Raw genomic sequence first — 20,666 nt, 5'->3', positions numbered from 1 at the left:
CCGGCTTGTACGGGGGGGGGGGGGGGGGGGGGGGGGGGGAACGGGGGGCGAGGGGCAAGTTAATAATAGTTTTATAATTAGCAACCGCATAATGTCGCCACGAGGCGGCGTGAACGCAGGCCGGAGGGGGGGGGGGGGGGGGGGGAGGCTGGTTAACGAGCTAACCAGTGGTACACGCGCCCTCCAAATCCGGAATTCAAGTTTCCGCGCGTTGGCGAGCAGTCAATCCGGCGTGGGCGCCGTTGCTAGGGTGTTTATCGTTGCTAGGGCGTCCTCTTTTCCCTCTTTCTTTTTCCCTCGCCGCGTGGGGCGTTTAGGCAATCGGAAATACACTGCCCGCTTCGATCTAGATGAGCATCTCAGCAGCGTGCTTTGATGTATCACTACTGCATGATGCACGTTAGAGGTCCCACGCTAGCAGTGGTACTTCACTGGCTAATTTTCTCATCTGCAGCGCAATCGCCAGAAGCCCACTTGGGCTGACTAACCCCCACTGTGTGAACGAACATGCAACAATTATTATAAGCAGTTGTCTCCTTTCAATATAACCATCGTATAACGTTTGTTTATTTATCATGTAAATAGTGGCGTACATGTTGTTATCGATATAGATGAAAATACCTACCACCACGAGCCCTCATAGCTAGTTCTCCGAAATCAAGCTCTGTTTTTATTTCAGCAATGTAACCAGTACCTAGAGAATAACCCGCTTCTTCTGAAACACAAGTAATAGTTTGTTGCTACGGAAGCAAATAAACGCGCGATTTCTTCACATCATGTTTATCCGAGGCGTCGGTTGCCTCATATCCTGACGTCACAGAGAAAGGGCGAAAGAACTGTGAAGCCGTGCCAAGACCTTGACCAACTGCCGAGTCTTCGCCCTCATCATACATCACTGGCAACGAGCCGCTGTAGCGAATCGAATTGTTTCAATAAACAAGAAGTTAACAAGACGAAAAGTTGCCCTCTCCCATCATCGTTCCATTTTCGTTTTCATATTTTGGTACCTGTTGTAGCAAGCTCCTAGTCTTGAGACAACGCCGCCGAAATGGAAGATCCCACACCTCTCTCCCTGGTTGTAGCCTCTGTGGTTATTGCGGCTGTCGTGCTCCTGACCTGGTTTAGAAGCACAAAATCTCGGGCACTGAAGCTGCCTCCAGGGCCAAAGGGGCTGCCAATCTTGGGTCACTTGCCCTTTCTGAAAAATAGTCTCCAGTACGACAGATGCGCGCAGTGGGCGAAGACGTACGGACCGGTGCTGAGGTAAGCCTTCCACCACTATGGTTCCACTTACAAGTTCTAAACAATAAAAAAAACAAAAACAAGGCGATGTTGAGGGAGAGATTTAGAGGAACCTTTTCTATTAAAGCGGCCGCTGTACTTTTCACTATTCGTTTACGCTCTATTAACGTACCTAACAGTATTTACTATCATGAAAGTAGCACAATTTAGGCAGCCTATCTGCCTAGCCTTGCGAGCCACCCAGAGTACCTGAAGTCGCGCTAATAATAGTATTAATAATAATAATAATAACGATAATAATAATTATTATTATTATTATTATTATTATTATCCACTCTTACGGCGCTAGTCATTGCACAGGAATGTACAAGTTTCTGAAATGGCAGGTGTGTTTCTTCGTGACGCAAAATTTTAGAAACGTGGTGTTTTCGGCGTTTTGGCGAACGTCTTTCATCACGTTTATTATGTAGGAAATTCCCCAGACTATTTACAGTTGCAGTCGGGGAAATTACCGGACAGTGAACGTGTTTCTGTTTTAGAAAGTTATGACTGACGGACGGGACGAAGTGACAACAATTTCTGTAAAGGCTACCGAGGTTTCAACTCGGAGTTTTGAAAGAGGATGTACCCATTTATTCAAAAGGGGTAATCAAAACGTTCCAAGTATTGATTGCTTTCTAAAGAAGGGATATACAATATACACCACACCGTACTTTCATGAACTGTACAAACAAAGCAGTCTGGATGGTATACTATCGCTTATTGAACCAGACGCTTATTGAAATAAATTAAATATCGACACGCAATTATATGAATCTCTCTTTCTCTCTCTCTATATATATATATATTTATATATACACATCTGCCTTAACGTTATTAACCTTTGAAAATGTGTTAGGTAAAACAAAAACAAACAAAATAACAGTATGTCTATGCGGAGGTATAATTAAATACGTTGTCTCCTTAAAGGGCGCAAATCCTTTTTTAATGCACCATCTGCGAATGTTTCTTTTTTATATATGTTCACTAGTAACGGCATATTTAACAATATCATTTACCAGGACTATCTACGCGATTGCCACTTTCTTATTTGAAAGTTATGGGGTTTTTTGACAATTTCAATAGGAAAATCGAGCCCGACGAAATTAAAAAATACACCGAACTCAATGCTGTCAGCTACGGGGAATGGGCTGCATTGTCCCGTGGAAATTTGAGAACTTGAGTTACTCGGAAAGGTCTTTGCCCCTTTGTATTGATCTTCAAAACAATATAAACTCGTGTTACTTTCAGAATAGACGCCGGGATCGCCAACGTGGTCGTTCTCAACGACTTCGAGTCTATTAAGAAATTTTTAAGCCAGAAAGAAATTCTTTACCGAGCAGAAAGCTGGATTGTCGCACTTATAAAAGGCCGTGGTACGTATTAATCTTTTTTGTCAATATCGACCACACAATATATGACAGCTAAAATAATACCCTTTCCCCTTATAGTAACTAAGCGACGCATCGCGTTTTTTTTTTATCAGTCTTGTCGAGCTCGCTTGCACCTTCGCATCAACTTCATTATCATCATCACCTCACAAGGCAGGCCGTTCGCCCATGTTGGTGCTAGACTGGTAGCAGCTGATAAAACCCGGTTGCTCTACCGACGTCTAACTCCGGGTTAGCTCAGTTGGTAGAGCGCTCCACTGGAAATTAAGAGGTTCCTGGTTCGATATTAGGACCACACGGATTTTTTCGGTCGCGCGCCGTCACCCAGCTGTGTTTGGAGATTCGTGTTTGTCCTCTGTCCCCCTTGTTTCCCTTCTCCAGGAATTATTTTCGTCATTCTTGTCCAGCTCGCTTGCACCTTTGCATTAATTGCATTATCATCATTACCTGATCTGATGTATTTCTTGACTCCGGGGTAAGATAAAGGCATAAAGGGCCCACGGTAGTGGCAACCCAAATAGCGAGGCCATACTGCTGATGAAATAAAACTTTGGTTGGGGCTAGTTGGCACATGTAGATTAAAAAATTAAAAGGCGCGTGTGTTACGAGACAACGTCCTGGCGACTGAGACTGTTGCTATGGTTACGCCGCTCGGCGGTGCGACGCGACGCGACGCGACGCGGCAGTGGCGGCGCAGCCAAAAGTAGCTGGTGTGAGGTCCTCTCGGAGGACTGCCTGCGCATGACGAAGTTTTTGCGAACGAACGAGCAAATCTTCCCACCGTAGTTTGTTCGTACGCCCAACGCTTGGACCCGTCTTCAGGCGAAGGAAACGCGGGCTAGGTGGCGCAAGCTGCCGCACAATTTGTATGGTTCGGGCGTATGCATCCCTACTACGTTCATCTGTTTACCCGGTTCATTCAATTCGGTCGCAGGTGTCGCGAACCTCAACGGCCAAGAATGGGAGGAGAACCGCCGGTTCTGCATGCATGTACTGCGGGACGTGGGATACGGTAAAAGAGACATCGAGGAGCGTGTACGGGCATGTCAGAGAAAGGTTTTAATGAGATGTACTTGCTCGGAGCGCCGAGAACACAAAAATGACAGTTAAGAATTTTATGTAATTTCGGCTTGTAGAGTTAGGAAATTTGATATAGCTCTGAACGCCATGGTCGTACGTAGGGGCATGCCAAGTCCTTTTCCTTTGAGTAGGATGTTACCCTTAAATGAAAATAAAATAATTTTTTCTTTCGTTTCTACATGCAGGAAGAGGCGTTGTACTTGTGTGAAAAAATCGACGCAAAAAAGGGTTCCGCCTTTGGCATCGAAGACTACCTGATACCGAGCATATCCAACAACCTGTGCTCGCTACTCTTTGGAAGGCGATACAACTTTGAAGACCCGAGGCGAATTTTCCTCGACGTCCACCTGGATAGCATCCTCAAGCTCCTCTTTTCCGGGTCCTTCTTCGCCTTCCTGCCAGTCTGGGCTAACAAAGTCGTCGCCATGTTGCCGCGCACCAAAGCTAATCACGTTAAAGTCGTTTCGGAGGAACTGCTGGACTTTATCAGGTAATGCGAAACAAGGTTGACTTCCTTCCCTTTCAATTCGTTATAACAGGTCTTTTGGTTGGGCAAGAAGGGGAATCTTTTGCAATGCCGGGCCTCCATCGCGCGCTCGCTGATTTTCGTCGTTCCTTGGCTGCCTTTGAGCTATCGAAGATCACGATACGCCTAGTGTTATCGAACGTAAAAAGATCGCGTTATAGATGGCGACAACTGAAAACACCTTCCAGCCGTGCTCAACGATGATAGCAGCAGTCGTGTGCCTGTTCTACTGCTCTACTGCCTGCTCTACTGCTCTACTAAAAATATAGGGGTCTTAACCTACGTTGTGAGGATGGTTGGGAAGCAAAGCTGTGGTGTCACCTGCAACAAGTGCCCATTGCAGCATAGATCGCTTTTATGAAAAACGCCACTAGGTGGTGCTCTGCCTTCTTCGACGTCCCAGAAAACTACTGCTTTATAAAAATAATGACCAAAGGCCACCCTAACAGTGTTGCTTGAAATTTGGATGAAACGTTGAACCACCAGTTCTCCAAGTAAATGCCAAAACAACGAAGGAGTGCGCGATCTGTTAACATGTTTCGAGTATTCGTGTAAACCAACTTACTTCCTCCAAGATATACAATTATACAGTCGAAGCCCCTCGTTAAATGTCCAACTTTGTTGTTCGTGTAGCATTTATGCTTTCTAGCATTGTTGACATAAGCAAGCTCGACAGGCTCGCAAAGACGGTGCGACCGGAAGTCGCTTGGGGCGCAAGCGGCTGTTGTTGTTTGTAAACAACAAGAGGGTCTGTACCAAATGATTGACGAAAGAAAAGCAAATGCACTGTATACCAAAACTTTTTCATATATGAAAAACTTCGTACGCTGCCGTTGCCAAGGCAGCTTATGCTACTGCAATCTTTACGGAGAAACGCATGCGGGGAGCGCTACATGCTTTGCATTGTTAGCGGGGCCAGCGACGTCAGTCATCACATTGCACTGTGCCGTTGCCGCGGCATCCTATGCAACCGCAATCTTTACCGAGTTACGTATGCAGGGGGAGCTACAGGCTTCGCATTGCTCCCGCGCGCCTTATCATATATCATGTGATTTTGACACTCGTTTTGCGGTCTTCTTATTGAAACAAGTATCTAAATCACATGATAAATTGGTAAGGCGCGCGCGACAGTTTGCTGTCGACTATTCTGTCGACTACTGTTCTGTCGACGGACACGAAAAAACCCGACCAAAGAGTTCTATACTGCTCCGCTGTAAAACACTGATCATTGAAATTTTGTGACTACACGGCGTGCAATTTTGTTGGCTCTTTACGCGCCTCCTGCGTTTGTTCACCGTTCATATGCGTCCAGATGCTTTTGTTTTTCCTAGATCTTAGACAGTGACCGCACGCACCTTGCTTGCTCGTCATCGCACGCTCTTTACATTTCCCGTTGATTGGCATGCCCCCTTCTTTCGTTCCGAGGAGCCGGAGACACTTCTCTCCGCATAGTAAATGTAAGATTAAGAAGTTTTTTTTTCTCTCTCTTCATGTTATGCATTTTCTTTTGATAATGATTTGTTTGAATTTGGATTAAAATTATCCATATCATGAATTGCCGGTATATTGTTGTGCATATTTGTGAACATTTGTACAAAGATATTTGTCACTTCTTGCAATACTGCCCTCGGGGCACTGCAAGTTAACTAAAAAAAATGTATACATGAGCTCATCTCTGTTACGTCACGCCGCGGTGGTGGCGCGTCGGGCGCTCTTCCGGTCTGGGGTTGTGGGCGGAAGGCCCCATGTGAGATATGTATTCCTGCGTTGTTTTGAAAGGAACCAGACAAAAACTTGCCTTCTCGTCAAAAGCCGCGACTGGGACTGTACCAAAAAAGTCGAGAAATGTTTGAAGGCCAGTTTTCATATGCTCGGTTCGTCCGAGAATGTGGATATGTGCCGTGAAAAGAGAAAACAAGACGCCGTCGGACCATGATTGCTTGGGCGGGAAACCCTTTGGGTTGAATTCACGGATATTTGTGGTCAACACATTTATTTGTTTTGTTCCAACATGAACGCCGCGAAACCGTCAAGTCGAACGGACCAGCAGCGGACTACGTTCAGTGCGTCTTCAGGTTCAAACGGCCCCCTGATCGTTCGAACTGTCGTCTGCTCTTTCAAACGTTTCTACTTGTCGTCTGCTCTTTTAGAGGACACCGGCCCATAGGCCAAAGTTCGCCCGGTACTTGCGATAACAAGTAAGTGCAGGCCTCAAAAGACTTATGTTTGAAGGGTGGGAAGCAGACTCGATGTAAACGGTAGATACAAGGAGATGTTGATCATTGTTACCAGTGGTCATCATTGGCTCGTTATGCCTAATTCACTTGGTCCGATTCTGCTTGCGCTTTTCAGTATCGACGTCGACCATCTCAGCTACGGTTCACGCTTTTGCAGCCCGAGCGACGTCGCGACTGAAAATTGCGAGTGAAATCTCATCATGCAAATCAAGCTTTAGCGTACATTCTGCGGCGTACACGCGGAGTGAATCGCCGCGTGTCACGTTATTCACGCGAAGTTTTGCGGCGTAACGAGCCCCGGTAATTTTGCTGACGCCACTCAAGTAGTCAGACATTGGCCAGGACGGCGTAGAATCAACAATTCGAACGCGAAAAAGGGCAGGGGGACTCACACCGAGGCCGACAACATCGTGTTTCATAGGTTTGTTAACGGGCGACGGCGAGCTTCTTGCCCACACTCCATCGCGCATGCGCGTCGCGAGTGGTGTCCGCTAGGAGCGCTCCTGGTTTGTTTGTAAACATGAGTTGGTGTATAAACGCAGGGAGAAGAATATTGTGACAACGCTCCTCGCAACGTGATTTGTTTTTCGGGGCCGATGCAGCGATATCGCACTGAATGTGCGGCCATAACAAGGTGCTGGGGACACGCCACATCATGCGTTTCTCAAGATGTGAGTGGTTGTATATAGAATATTTTCACACTCCAAAAGACACGATGTACGAAAACATAGTTTTTGCTTGCATGGCGCATAACATACGTGCATGAATCCACTAAATGTAACTCGCAAATAGCGCAAAATGATTTGTGACGCCAGAGAGTTTTTACGGATATCGTAAGGAAGCCCCAACTATAAACCCTTTTACTCTCGACAAACACAAACCGCTGTTTCCGTCCCAAGCGACTTCCGGTCTTTGCAAGCTCCGTCTTTGCAAGCCTGACGAGCTTGCCCACGTCACCAGTGCTAGAAAGCGTAAATTCTACACGGACAACAAAGCTGGAATTTTAGCGAGGACCTTCGGCTGTGTTCGATATAACGCCTTGAAGAATAAGACAAGCTGGTTTACGAGAATATTCGAAAAGTTTGAACAGATCTCGCGCTTCTTGGTTCGTTCGCCAGGAGAACTGGTGGTCAAATGGTTCGTCGACGTTTAAAGCAGCGGTGTTAAGGCTGGTTCACAGATCTGCGTTGGTTGCGTTTGCATACAACGGAAACGACCGCAACGACAGTCACCGGGACAAGTGTTCAAAGTACACAGCGTGGTAAGCGATGCAAGCGGTGGCTCCGCGAAGCAATCCATAAGTCACGGTTGCTCCGGTGTTTTGGTCGTTACGGTCATTTCAGTTCCACGCGAGCGCAACCGTTGCAAACGTGTGAAACAGCCTTCAAGGTGGTCTTTATTCATTCTTTTTATGAGCCGAAAGGTTGCTGAGACGTCAAAAACCGGAGCACTGCCTGGTGGCGTCTGTACTGCAAAAGGTCTATAAATACCCTAATTTGGTTACTCTCGTTTATGCCCTAACACGCTCTTTTACTGGACAGTGTTATTTACCGAAAAATGTGAGAAAGCATGTTTGAAGGTTTAGCGTATTTTATATTGTTCAGCGTATTGGTGTGTATTTGTATGTGCGTTCAATGTTGCTCTTTGGTGGTTCTTTGGCAGCGACCGCTGCTGCTGTCGGGGTCAAGAGCCCCAGCTCAATGTGGCATCTTGTTCCTGCGCACTCGCTCCCGAAAAAAAAAGAAGTTGTTTGTGTCATTTCGGGGTCCAGTAGGTGGAAATAAGCTCGAACCTATTTTAGTAACAACGGTCTTCCAGCAATAATGACTGTTACCTACTGATCTTGAGTGCCACCATGAGGTGATGTTGTAATGAGGTCGCGCCGTCAAAGGCGTGTCTTTTTCTTCTTTTTTTTTTGTTTGTTTCGTTATTTTCTGCTTCCGACTGAACACAAGACAGAATTGGGCTAGTGGCTGCAGTGTTTGCTCCGACAGAGAATAAAGCTAGGCAGTGTGGTAAAATTCTTGCAACTGATTATAAGGGTATTCATGTATGGCATGTATTCAGCTCTCTCGCGAAAATGCTCGAACTTGCTCTAGTTGTTAGCTGGAAGATTGAGTGTGTAGGTGAACAATTATACGCGAACAAAACAAACATAAAAGATGTTTACAATTCTCTATAATACTCTCCCCTCCCCTCCTCCTCTTGAGGAGGAGGAGGGGAGGGGAGAGTATGCCCATGTGACGTCACGAGTGACGTCATTCGTGGCCCTCGTGACCCTTGTGACGACACTAGTGACCCTCGTGACGTCACACGTGACGTCACTCGCTTGTGACGTCCCTCGTGACACTCGTGACCCCCGTGACGTCCCTCACGAGCCTCGTAACCATCGTGACGTCACTCGGGACCCTCGTGACGTCACTTGTGACCCTCCTAACGTCACGTGTGACATCCGGCGGTTACGCCGGAGGCGGCGGTGACGACGACGGCGACGCCACGGCATACAAGAAAGAACAACACAAAATGAAACTCTGTCATCTGGGTTTCCCTTTCCGGTATCTCTTTCGTTCACGTATAATTTCACCAAACGGGCTGTGCGTTTCGCAAAAACCGAAATGCTAGATAGACAGAATCTATATTGAGGCAAAGGACGTCAACAGTACAAATAAAAATGTCTTTTTTTTTTTTTTTTTTTTTTCAGGAGAGAGGACTAAATGAACACCTATTGAACAAAAACGAAAAGAAAACAAAAAATGTCTCATGCTGTTATTTTTTCCACCAAAAAGGCAGCAAGCGAAGGAGCACGAGAAGACGCTCGACCCGGGTTTTAACAGAGACTTCATCGACGGTTACCTCAAGAAGATGGAGGAGGAGAAGGATAACCTCAGCTTCAACAGTAGGTCGTTATTAGCATTAGAGAGTTTCAGGGGACCGTGTTTGCGCACCGATATGGTACGATGAGCCCTCCGGTACGCACTGCGCATGCGCGAGTCTTTCTGCAGTAGAGCATGCGCAGTTTGCACCAGAGGGCCCATCGTTCCGTATTGGATGTGCAAAAACGATTACCAAATGCTCTCTATTGCCACTGGCTGTGGTAAGTTCGCGTCTCTACAGCATATATTTTTTTTTTTATTTTATTCGTGCTGCACCAATGAGGGGCAAACTAGGAAAGAGCGCCTGGGCACTGAGGTACAAATATTTCACCTGTAAGTGCTGTTGAGTATTGACGCCGCGATTTCTATGTACGAACAGAAGTTTGCAAACAAACCGGTGTACATTAATGAGAGATTAGGCTAAAAGACCGGCAATATTGTGCACAAAAAGTTGATAGTGGGTTTTAGTCCTTATTTATTTATTTTCCTTAAAACTTCATATTTTATGCATAGAAAAAGAAGAACGAAATATAGTCGCGAAATTATAAGGATTCTCATTTGACGTCCTCTCGGCGACCAAGAAGGTCATAGATATGAGCCTTCTAAATACGTTTTAAAAACGTTACCTTTCCAATTAGCTTAGAAAGTTCAAATTTGGATTCAGCTTTCCTTTCTAAATTAACAGAGGATGATCTGATGAGTATAGTGTTTAGTTTTAAGGCAAAACAGTCACCTGGGGCTGATAATATAAAGTGAGTGATCCCCGTCGAAATTTAATTACATTAAAAACGTCCTTAAGAACGTGCTCAATGGTTTCTTGGAAGATAAAAAAATTCTTAATATCATGAAGAATGCAAACGTTAAGCCACTTCACAACTGCGGAGATGGTCGGAAGATGTAACATTACCGACCCATTTCGATTTTACCCTGTATAAGTCAGATATTAGGAGAACATCTCTTTCAATTTAGGAGTCAGTTTCTTAATAATTTTTGCATCATACGTGAGAACCAATTCGAATTTGTCAGCGGTAGGGGAACACAACCATTGCTTGTAGAGTTTAAAGATGAGTTGCATTATGAATTTGAAAAGAATTCATTCGCTTCTGCATTTTTCGTCGATGTGTCAAAAGCATTTGACAGCATTAGCCACGCCCTTCTTTTACAAAAACAAAATCATATTGACATCCCCAGCCCATTTCTGGAACTACTCAGTCTTTAAATAAACGCACTCAACAAGTTTACATAAAAAAACCAGGGAGTTTAGAAGTCAGGTTAAAGCCTGGCGTTCCACAAGGCGCCATTTTGTCGCCATTACTTTTCAATGTACTTTTAAACTTTACCAACTGTAAACTTTTCCAGTATACTGACGGAACGCTGCACTGTGCTATCACGCCATATAAATATTAAAACACGTTTCTCTTCTTAAAAATGAAACAAAACATCTCAGTAACTGGTTTGATTATTAAAATCAGAATAACAATTAAAAATTAAAAACACGAAAACGCGTCTCGTATGCTTGCGTAATCCTTTGAAAGTGGTTATGCTTAATGAGCCCATATTCCACACCTCTTCATCGTGTTAGTTACGTTACTGTGCCCCTATTTACTACACTGACAATGTCATGTACCATCGGGTTCGAATGAAATGCGAACAGTGACAAAACTTCGAGCACACTACTGGCGCAGCTTTTAACCTTGGGTTGTGCTTGGCGAGGTTTGAACACATCGGAGTGGGGCGCACAACCTCGCAGCAGTTCCCAACACAACATCTGAGTTGTTCATTGCACTCACTGCTTTAAAATGAGCGAATTATCCTATTTCACTAGCCTCTTTCAAGTGTTTTGCGATGCCCCAGATGCAAGCAAGAACATGTTTTTTTTTGGTTTTTTTTTGCGCGTGCACTGCATTTAGAGCATGGAGAAACAAGTTATATCAAAACTAACACAATCTTTCCGAAAAGGATACCAAGCACTGGTGAAGGCCGAGCGGGTTGAACATGAGTACATAAAATTGAAAGAATAAAACACAGAGGACAAGCACAGGACAACCACTTTCTTGTCCTGTGCTTGTCCTCTGTGTTTTATTCTTTCAATTTTATGTAGACCAAGCACAACACACTCTAAAAATTTAATTTAGTAATCGTATATTACATATGTTTTGGTTTCCCTGGCGCCTCTTTTTAAGACGTACGGCGCCTAGAGCTTGCCTTCGACTGGTGTGTTTGGCGGCCTTTTCGGCCAATACATCAAAAATTGTCTCGAAGTGGCAACAAATGACGTCACAGAATCGGCGTGCCGCGTTGTCGGATGCCGCGATCCTGGCGGTGGGCGCTAGCAAAATCCGAGTGTCGCTGTCATCGGGGAGTACCAACTCTCGACTGCCGAAGCTTTCATGGACTGTCACGCTGCAGAGCTACCTGCAGCTGAACAGGCGCCTGCCACGTCCACAACCACTCCCGCGACATCATCAGAATAGCGGCTTGTGACAACGAGGCTGTTCTATGACGCCATCGCAAGGAAGTGTAGGGAACACTTTTCATTAAGCAGTAAATACACCCGTCAGAGACGCCTTTCAAATGCCACATACCATAAAGTACCGGGGCAGTTCCTACCCCACTTTCGCTGAAGGTTGGTCAATCTAGAAATAGATGCTTGTCCGGTAAAATTCCCAAGTTTGCTAAATGTTAATAGCGGGCGCTTGAACGAAGCAGTCGCATCCACGGTATTTTACGGTAGTTAAACTGGTGAGGTTTGCATCTCATTATTTATATCTTCTTTGTCTACAGTGACATTCCTCGAGGGAAACGTTCTCAGTTTCCTCGTTGCCGGTTCCAACACCGTTCGAGTTGCCATCCAGTGGCACCTGTTCAACCTAGCCAAAAATCCAGACACAGTTCAGATGATGATCCAGCGAGAAATTGATCACGTGGTAGGCATGGATCGACAGCCCTGCTGGGAAGACCGATGCAAGATGCCCTACACTATGGCTACGATCTGGGAGATATTCCGCTGGCGAACCAACTCACCGCTCGGGGTGCCGAGAGAGTAAGTGTTTCACGTACGTTTGCTTGCATCTCATTAACGTCTTGCTACGATCGGGGATAAAAAGGTTGTTTTGCATCTATAGCTGTTAAGGGCTGCTCCCCCCTACTCGAAATGGTGAAGAGCGTTCGTCGTCGCTATCGTCCCGTGACGACAAGGTGTCGCGAAACGTCACGCTATCATGTGAAATTATGGTGTCACATGACACTACACTCTTGCGTGAGAGTGTGACACTATCTGTCTAAATAGTTTCCTAGTTATAAATGAGGGCGTCGCTCTTCGAGCAGACATTGGCGATTCTTCCTTCACGCAAGGTGCAAAACACATAAGGATGCATCAATGTTCAGAAGATGTCTCAGCCATCACCAATACTCTACAGTGGATTCACGCCTGACTGCTAATTTTGTTAGTCGGTCCTTTATTTTTACAGAAAGAAAACTTGCTTAGGTAGCTAACGAAGCAATTTGTTTGAATATAACTTTATTAAATTACACTTTTGGAGAAGAATTGATGTGGCAAACTGACACTCAATCTCTAGGTGGTCTAGCTTTGGTCTAACGGTGAGCGCGACTTACGTTGGTTTACGCTGGGTATGATAAAAAAAAGCTGAAACCATCAGTGTTGCTTTGGCCTTCGATGCCCCCACGGGGGGGTGCGGGGGGGGGGGGGCGCAAAATGGCTGCCTCAGAGCTGACAATGTGAATCAGCTTGTTCATGGTGGAACGAACATCGCTGCCTGCGGGTATTAAGCGTTAAGACAGATAACCGTGAAGTATTTCAAAAACGACAGTCTCGATTCCCCTGAAGTAGACTTGTGCAAAATTTCATATCTGTTACAGCTATACCAGTTATGAAGCAATATTACAGATAAAACATTAAAAAAAAGAAGACCACATCTCCACGTGGTGAATGATGTTGATTGGGGCGAAGCTCTGGGGGTGCTGATGATACGAGAAAGAGGAGGTCTCTTTAGTTCCGCAATATAGTGGCACTACCTGACCCATGTCAGAAAGAGAATGTGCAGTATGGAACGTGGTTATATACCCATTTGAGCATTTGACCGCAGCGCCCTCTCGTCTATAAACGTTGAGTTAATGCAAGCAATGTTTAACGCGATTATATACGCATTTGACCGCAGCATCCTCTCCTGTATAGACGTTGAGTGGCTACATGCAACGTTTCATCCATGACATCCCCAGCTCTTGAGTTACTACCACATCTCAGAGCTCCCTACTCGTCCCGCAGTCGTGGCCGAGTGGTTAAGGCGATGGACTAGAAATCCATTGGGGTCTCCTCGTAAAGGTTCGAATCCGTAAAGGTTCGACTGCGCAAACATTTTTTTAATTTTTTTAAAGAAGACAAATGGGATGGCAATCAATGTGAGCACGGACGCCGGACGCCGGACGCCGGACGGACAAGGCTAGACCCTAAGGAGCTTCGCCCCTAAAAACAAACATTTGTGTTGTTTTATTAGTCAGCATGTGAAGCAATTTGTCCCGGAACCAAAGGCTATGAGTATCTTTACAAGAAAACCCTTTTGAACAAATAGATAGTATGTGCGGGAGCCGGCTGGTTAACTTTGAAAATTATTATGAAAAATGTCAAGAGTGAGGTAAAACAAGAGGCAAGAAAAAAATTTGTCAAAAACGATTGCCGAAGTCAAAACCTCATGCACAATGACTAAGAAAATAACGTTGTTTTCAGTCAACATTTGCTGGCCCTACATCGAATGCCCGGAAAAGACGGTACACACGGACAGGAAATCTGAAACTTTTGTGGGGAATTTCCGAGAAAACAAGGCTGTTCTTCAGTCTTACCGCGGATAACGGTGACAAACATGGGCGAGTAGTCGAAGTTAACCACCGTCTCGGGCAAAGCATTTCCACAAAGGAGAATCACGTAAGGAGGGTAAAAAGCACACGCGGTCGCACTATCGTCATGGAGAGTTTAAGAACCCTTAGCAAAAAGAGGCCGTACTTCAAACGTAGTCTAAATATATTTAGTACGAATATTCATTTTGTATTTATTCTGTATTATTTTGGCCGCATTCGAAATACGCGCGTAATGTATTCAAAATACACTATAAATATGAATCAAAAAATATTTTAGATATACCAAAAATATTATCCCTTCACACTCAAGATGCCATTTGTGCATTAAAACCGGTTGCACAATTTTTTTTTTTATTTTCGATTTTGTCAGCAAATGGTGTCCCTGCGGTATTTGAAGGCGCTACTAGATACATCTCACCAAGGTACATTACAAACGAACACAAACACAAACACCATGACGCACTGAACAGCCCATTCACAGTCCCGTTGACTGCTCTAGAGCCTTATATAGCCTACATATTGAAGGTAATCATTTTTTCGGTGACCACCTCTGCGCTTATTAAGGTTCCAAGTATTCGATCTTCTCCTCGGGAGTCTGTCGAAGGGGAAACAGTGTTTTGAAGTTCGTGGACGATATCTCTTAGTAAAAGGCATTGGTACAACTAATAACAATTCGGCGCAGTCCTTAAAACAATATCCACACAAACGGCTCATAAAATACATGTTATTGCTTCTGTGCGTAGCACCACTCAGGACGAAGCGAATCAAGGCAGTATCTTCACATTAAAATACTGTAAACGACTTTATTTTCGTGAGGACCTAATTCTCGCAAAGTTCGCGAATCGCCTACAATTTCGAAAAGTAGGTCCCGTGAACAATTCCGGCAAAATGCATTAATATTAAAATCTATATTGCGATCCCAGCGCGTCGCGAAAATTAAAATTTGCGAATTATTCCAAAAATCCAACTTTGACCTAATCGCGAAATATTGAGCCCGCGAAAAATAAATATTTTACAGTAGTTGTTTTGCATTTCCATTTTAGTAGTTGACTATTTAATATGGTAGTTAATATCACTATATTAAAGTCACTATTCACATCACGTACAATGGTGAGTATACACGTTCAGTGAACTAACATTGTGCTAACAAAACCACTCCAAACGTATCTGGTCACAGCACCTGCTGAAGCTTTCCAGCATCAGCAAATATTGCAGTTGTAGTCCCCGAACCCCGTTTGTGATTGGTGTGCAAGGAACTGATCAGGTGTGTCATTGATAGAAAAAAGGAAACAATAACATAAACTGGGCTGATTTATCAGTGCGATGCTCCGCAATTCAGTTGACAAACTAATCAAATGTTGTATTTAGGCGCTTCAGTGTACTCCGTATCTACTTGAAGTGAACTTCTAGAAGGGGAGCTTTTCAATATTTTGGTAGTTTAAGTCAAACTACCCAAGTATTGAAGTCAAAAGGTACTTCGAGTATAACACAACAGTATTTACGATTTTCAGGTATTTTAAGAGTATTCTGCACGTATTTTTGATTGCTCCATTTTTTAGGGTTGGAGTATATTTTGCATGAATTAAATAAATATTTCAAGAAATATACGTGAAAGGTATTTTGTGCCTATTAATTTAGTATTTACATATTTCAAAACGCATGAAGTGAACTTCAAATGTAGTTTAAGTAAAGGTATTTTAAAATGATTTTTAGAAGTATATTTTAGTACTAAGTAAAAAAAAAGAAGTTTATATTTTCGGTCTATTTTTCGTGTACTTAAAATTATGAACTGTATTTCAAATATACTCAAATTAGAATGTGGTATATTTCAAACGTATTAGTTTTCGCTAAGGGAAACACAGAGCGTGGCAAACTTCGAGCATCTTACTATGTCTCTGCAGTCATTCAGAGTTCGGCATCAACAGGTATGAACACCGCGGGACCAATCATGAATTGAGAAGCGTTAACACAAAAGACCATGCTTTTGTTTGCGGATAAATAAATTGAACAAACTATATTCCTTTGTTCCCAGGGCTGGTGAAGAAACATACTTCGGAGACTACTTCATTCCCAAAGGAACCACCGTGATGCCCAATTTATGGGCAGTTCACAACAGCCCTGAGTTGTGGAAAAATCCGGAAGTGTTCGATCCATCCAGGTTTCTCAAAAGTGATGGTTCGCTAGTGACCAAACCCGAGTATCTAATTCCCTTCACAATTGGTAAGCCTCACCTACTCTTTTTTATATACACACTGCATCGAACAAGCTTGATTGCTGTAGCTATCTGCCCCATCCGAAATTTGTTTTCGTCGCAGAGCACTTTGGCCCGAGTCTCACTAGAGCGAGAAACAGAAACAACCGACATCGACAAGCCTCAAACACGTGTGCACGCGAAGACATCTTTGATAAGCTTGCGATCACTCGTACTTATCTCACGAACACGAAGAGACCCTAAGTCCCCAAAGGTACAGTCGGCACGGAATGAAACACGAACAGTGGGTGCATGGTTTTCGCTAGTTGCTGCACCAACTGAACCAGATGGGAGCTGCAAGAAGATGGCTCCTCCTTCGATGTGTTAGACTCTTGCTCAGTGCATCAAAACCTTCGGTGTTGCGTCTCTAGGTGACTCAGCTTGGGTCAAAAACTGTGCGCTCCATGTTCGCGTTTCATTCCGTGCCGACTGTACCTTTGCGTGCATGCTGCACAAGCTCGAGGCTTGACGGCTTATTCAGTTCGTCACTCTATAGTGCGACTTGGCCATTAAAAATGCTATGCAGACAAATTAGGGGTGGGACAGATAATTATTTTATTTGCGCAGAAATACGTTACCTCTTTTTGGACTGCAGAGTATAAACTGGGGGCGTATTAAGATATATCTAAGAACAGTTTTTAGTTGCTTGGCGTACTATGCGCTGATGGAAGTCAAAGAATACAAAAACAAAAACGTACACAAACAAGTATATGATGTCATGTTTATAGACTCCAAAACATTTGGAAGTTTCAAGTGCCAAACCAACGACGGGCATGTGGCACGCTCCAGCGGAGGACTGAGAATTAATGTCGACTACCCGGGGATCTTTTTACGTGCAACCGAAAGCTTGGTTACACGGCGCCTTCTCCGCCATAAGCCTCCGTCAGCCTGCGGGCATTTCGGCCGGCATTCGAATCCGCCACCGAATATAGACTCGCATTAGAACCTCCCTATAAAGTGGCGCTTGTGTGAAGCGTCCTCCAACTTCCTCCTAAGGTTCACTTTTAACGCGAGAACGTTAAGGTGCTCGTGTCGCACAAAATCCAGCGTCGTTGTCGGTGGGACCGGAAAATTCTGATTTGTTGATGGGGTCATGACGTCACAGCCACGTGTGAAGTCACGTGTGACATTACATGTGGCTTTAAGAGTGGAACGCGATAGCGTTCCACGCTTAAAGACGAAGCTACAGCGTCCCCCAAGTTCTTGTGGTACATTTCACCTCGTAAAACTTAACAGTTTAGCTCTCTTTGTGCGAAAAATCAGATCAACACTCTTGACGCCTTCAACGGCGGACGCTGACGCAGACGACTGTGTAACGCCCGGCACACATGGTGTGACTTTATACTTGCGATTTCGAAGTTGCGACATTACTCTTTCCGCGAAAAGAGAGTGGTGGAGGCTGCGGTGTCCGACGTCGCAGCTGCGAATTTGCAATCAAAATCGCACCAGGTGAATCGGCCGTGAATCGAAGGCTGTGCATGTTGCGCCATCTCCCGAAAGACGAAGCAAGCAGAAGAAACGTCGCACGCTTTCACCCAAGAGAGCCTTTGTCTGCTTGCTGCGCGGCCTGCGCCTGCCTGGAGATGACGCTTCAACTACAACCGTGAGTTACCTTGGTCATGCGCGTCGGCGTCCACCTTTGAAAATATTAAGTTTTAGCGTCATTTCCAAGTGTAAGAAACTACACCTGTAGGAAAATGCACATTTGGAAAAATTATCCTTTCGGTAATTACAACTTTGGGGAAACTCAGCAAAAAGGCATCTCCGGTAAAGAAAATATAAAAGCTCCTCTGGTGGAAGTGCAAAATCCCTGCATGGAGGGGCCGTTTTTTCTTCTTTTCACTGATTTTAGAGCCAGTTTTTGTTTTCATAATACCTTAAAGCTAAAAACGTTTAGAGAAAATAATAATTTAAAAAATTTGGTATTCAGTACATTTATGTACTAAAATCCCATAGAAGATATCAGAATCAGAGGTAAAATATGGCATACTTATTTTGGTAAAACATAGTATGCTAACTTTGCAAGAGGAACATAGAAGACAATACAGACGACAAATCTTTCATTATCCCTTTTTTGTTATTGGAATTTTCGCACCAACATGTTCAATTGTCGACACGTATATCTACGTATATTTTGTGAATACTTGCGTTCTAAAAAGGGAAAGAGGAGAATAGGGCGTTTTCACTGACATAATTTTGTCCACCATTTTGTTATTGTGAGCTGTCTGGTGTGTGCCGAAGGCGAGCATTCCAAGGATTTTCATGACCCATGAAACACGTAAAGTACAGAAGGTTTTAAGTCCCAACACGCTGACATCTCCTCAACAGGTTGCAATGCAATCTTTCAAATTAATCAATTTGTTTGAAAAAAAAAATACTAAGAACCAAATGGCGGATTGACGTCTCGTGAAAACTCCCTATACTTGTAGTCTAATATTTTATCGTGGGTTATTGACAAGATTATGACTATAGTCAGGTATCATGGTGGACACTGCAGTTTTGTTATAGAATGGGTAGAGGCGAGTGGGTCGATGGCTATGTTCAAAATGAAAGCTTGAGCGTGCTGGCAAGGCATGATGATTAAAACGTACATCGGAAACAGACGGAACAGAACAGAGGAAACACAGAATCGCTGTGTCATGGGGTACGTGTGTGCTCTTCCTTAATCGTTTGGCCGCCGTACATAGATTTGCGCCTTGACGATTAAACTTCAGTTGTAAGTTAGCAATTGTGTGTATTTTCTCTTCTGTTCCGTCTGTTTGCGCTGTACGTTTTAATCACGATGGCTATAGCTCTGCAAAAAGCATGTTTGCATAATTTAGAGTTTCAAGGGCGTGAGTGGGACTTTAATGGATAACCTGCCTTCGTTCTGCAATATCGCGGTTTAATTTGGCCCCCCTCTAGGGAAACGAATGTGTCCCGGAGAAATAATGGCAACCATCGAAATCTTCCTCTACGTGACAACGCTCCTGCAGAGATTCAATATCCGCCCCGAAGAAGGACGTACCATAAGTCTCTCCATCCAGCCGACTGCGCTCAACGTTTTTCCAGAGCAGAAATTGCGCTTCGTACCTCGAAACTGAGAAAATAAAGGGTTCTCGTAATTGCCCATTGCGATTCCGGTTCCTATTTAGCATTACTGCCTAAGCGTCAAACGTGAGGTAACTCAATCTGAGGTCCATGTTCAAATTTTGGCCTGTACGTTGACTCAAAACTGAAGGGCTTACGCAAACAGGAACTAGAGCAGGAGTAATACGTAGCTACCTTAGCACGATCAGATCATGCAATGATAATCCGGGTCATATATTGATATAGTTATGTAAAAATATGTGTTAATTGAAGCTAGCTAATTATGTTTCGGGGATAAAAATTTTAAAGCTCGAGTTGTGGAGATGGGCGAGGTTTCGTGTGGCATTTTGCACAGCTGTCAACTTCACACCTAAGTATGCTCATGGTAATATTTTTTCCACTTATTTTTAATAGTTTACGACATCTACACAATATATTAAATATTACAATAAGATATTACTATAAATATTACGAAACACGTCAAATAAACATGTTTTAGAGACACATTCACAAATGATTGACGAACGATCTACTTCATATAACAAAACGAAATATATATCGATATAATTATCTTAAAATGTATTTTGTGAATATTTAAGAAAACGTTTCTTAGCTATTATTGTTGTTCTGTTATTTATGCCGAAACGCAGCTTACTTCTCTAGATATGCCAAAACTCCCTGTCAAAATATGTATATTTAAAATTTTTCTCTAAACTTTCTTTAACCGTTTACAGCGAACTGAACTAACTTGTGATAGCAAACATTGAGTAAGATATGTCCTCCTTAAGACGAAAACGCCAACGAACTTTCACTCAAATTAAGCTAGCTTGTCTTCGTTACAGGGGCTTTGCCGCATGACGTCGGCTCCAACGAAACATTTTCTAGAACCGACAAAGGCTGAGAGCGATGGTGCTCTATCGTAGGATGTAAAAAAGTTACAGCGTCCTAGTTTAGCTTTAAGTTTGTGTTGGCATGCGTTGCCCCCTGAGCTCCCTTTTGAAAACATGCAAATTGAGTGGAATTAGCTGGCACCATAAAAAGGCAGCACATACCTTACATCTTTTTTTAGTTTGATAGATATAATTG

General features: G+C 43.9%; 1 protein-coding gene across 1 annotated transcript; it reads left to right on the top strand.

Annotated features, from left to right (window-relative positions):
* Positions 1 to 1,048: 1,048 nt before the first annotated feature.
* LOC121835499 (cytochrome P450 2H1-like) lies at positions 1,049 to 19,594 on the top strand. Its single transcript, XM_042289740.1, has 8 exons — positions 1,049 to 1,263; positions 2,533 to 2,657; positions 3,607 to 3,713; positions 3,938 to 4,242; positions 9,302 to 9,411; positions 12,173 to 12,431; positions 16,293 to 16,480; positions 19,416 to 19,594. The coding sequence occupies exons 1-8, from the start codon at positions 1,049 to 1,051 to the stop codon at positions 19,592 to 19,594; spliced, it is 1,488 nt and encodes a 495-aa protein (XP_042145674.1).
* The last annotated feature ends 1,072 nt before the right edge of the window (positions 19,595 to 20,666 follow it).

This window comes from Ixodes scapularis, unplaced genomic scaffold (assembly GCF_016920785.2).
Source record: "Ixodes scapularis isolate PalLabHiFi unplaced genomic scaffold, ASM1692078v2 PGA_scaffold13__105_contigs__length_92229423, whole genome shotgun sequence".
Classification (NCBI taxonomy): domain Eukaryota; kingdom Metazoa; phylum Arthropoda; class Arachnida; order Ixodida; family Ixodidae; genus Ixodes; species Ixodes scapularis.
This window is presented reverse-complemented; position numbering and strand designations above follow the sequence as displayed.

Bases quoted from the DNA above. Each gene is read 5' to 3' on its own strand.
- LOC121835499 (XM_042289740.1), top strand. From the start codon at position 1,049: ATGGAAGATCCCACACCTCTCTCCCTGGTTGTAGCCTCTGTGGTTATT. The intron at 1,264-2,532 runs GTAAGCCTTCCA...TGTTACTTTCAG, and splicing joins ACGTACGGACCGGTGCTGAG to AATAGACGCCGGGATCGCCA. The intron at 2,658-3,606 runs GTACGTATTAAT...ATTCGGTCGCAG, and splicing joins CGCACTTATAAAAGGCCGTG to GTGTCGCGAACCTCAACGGC.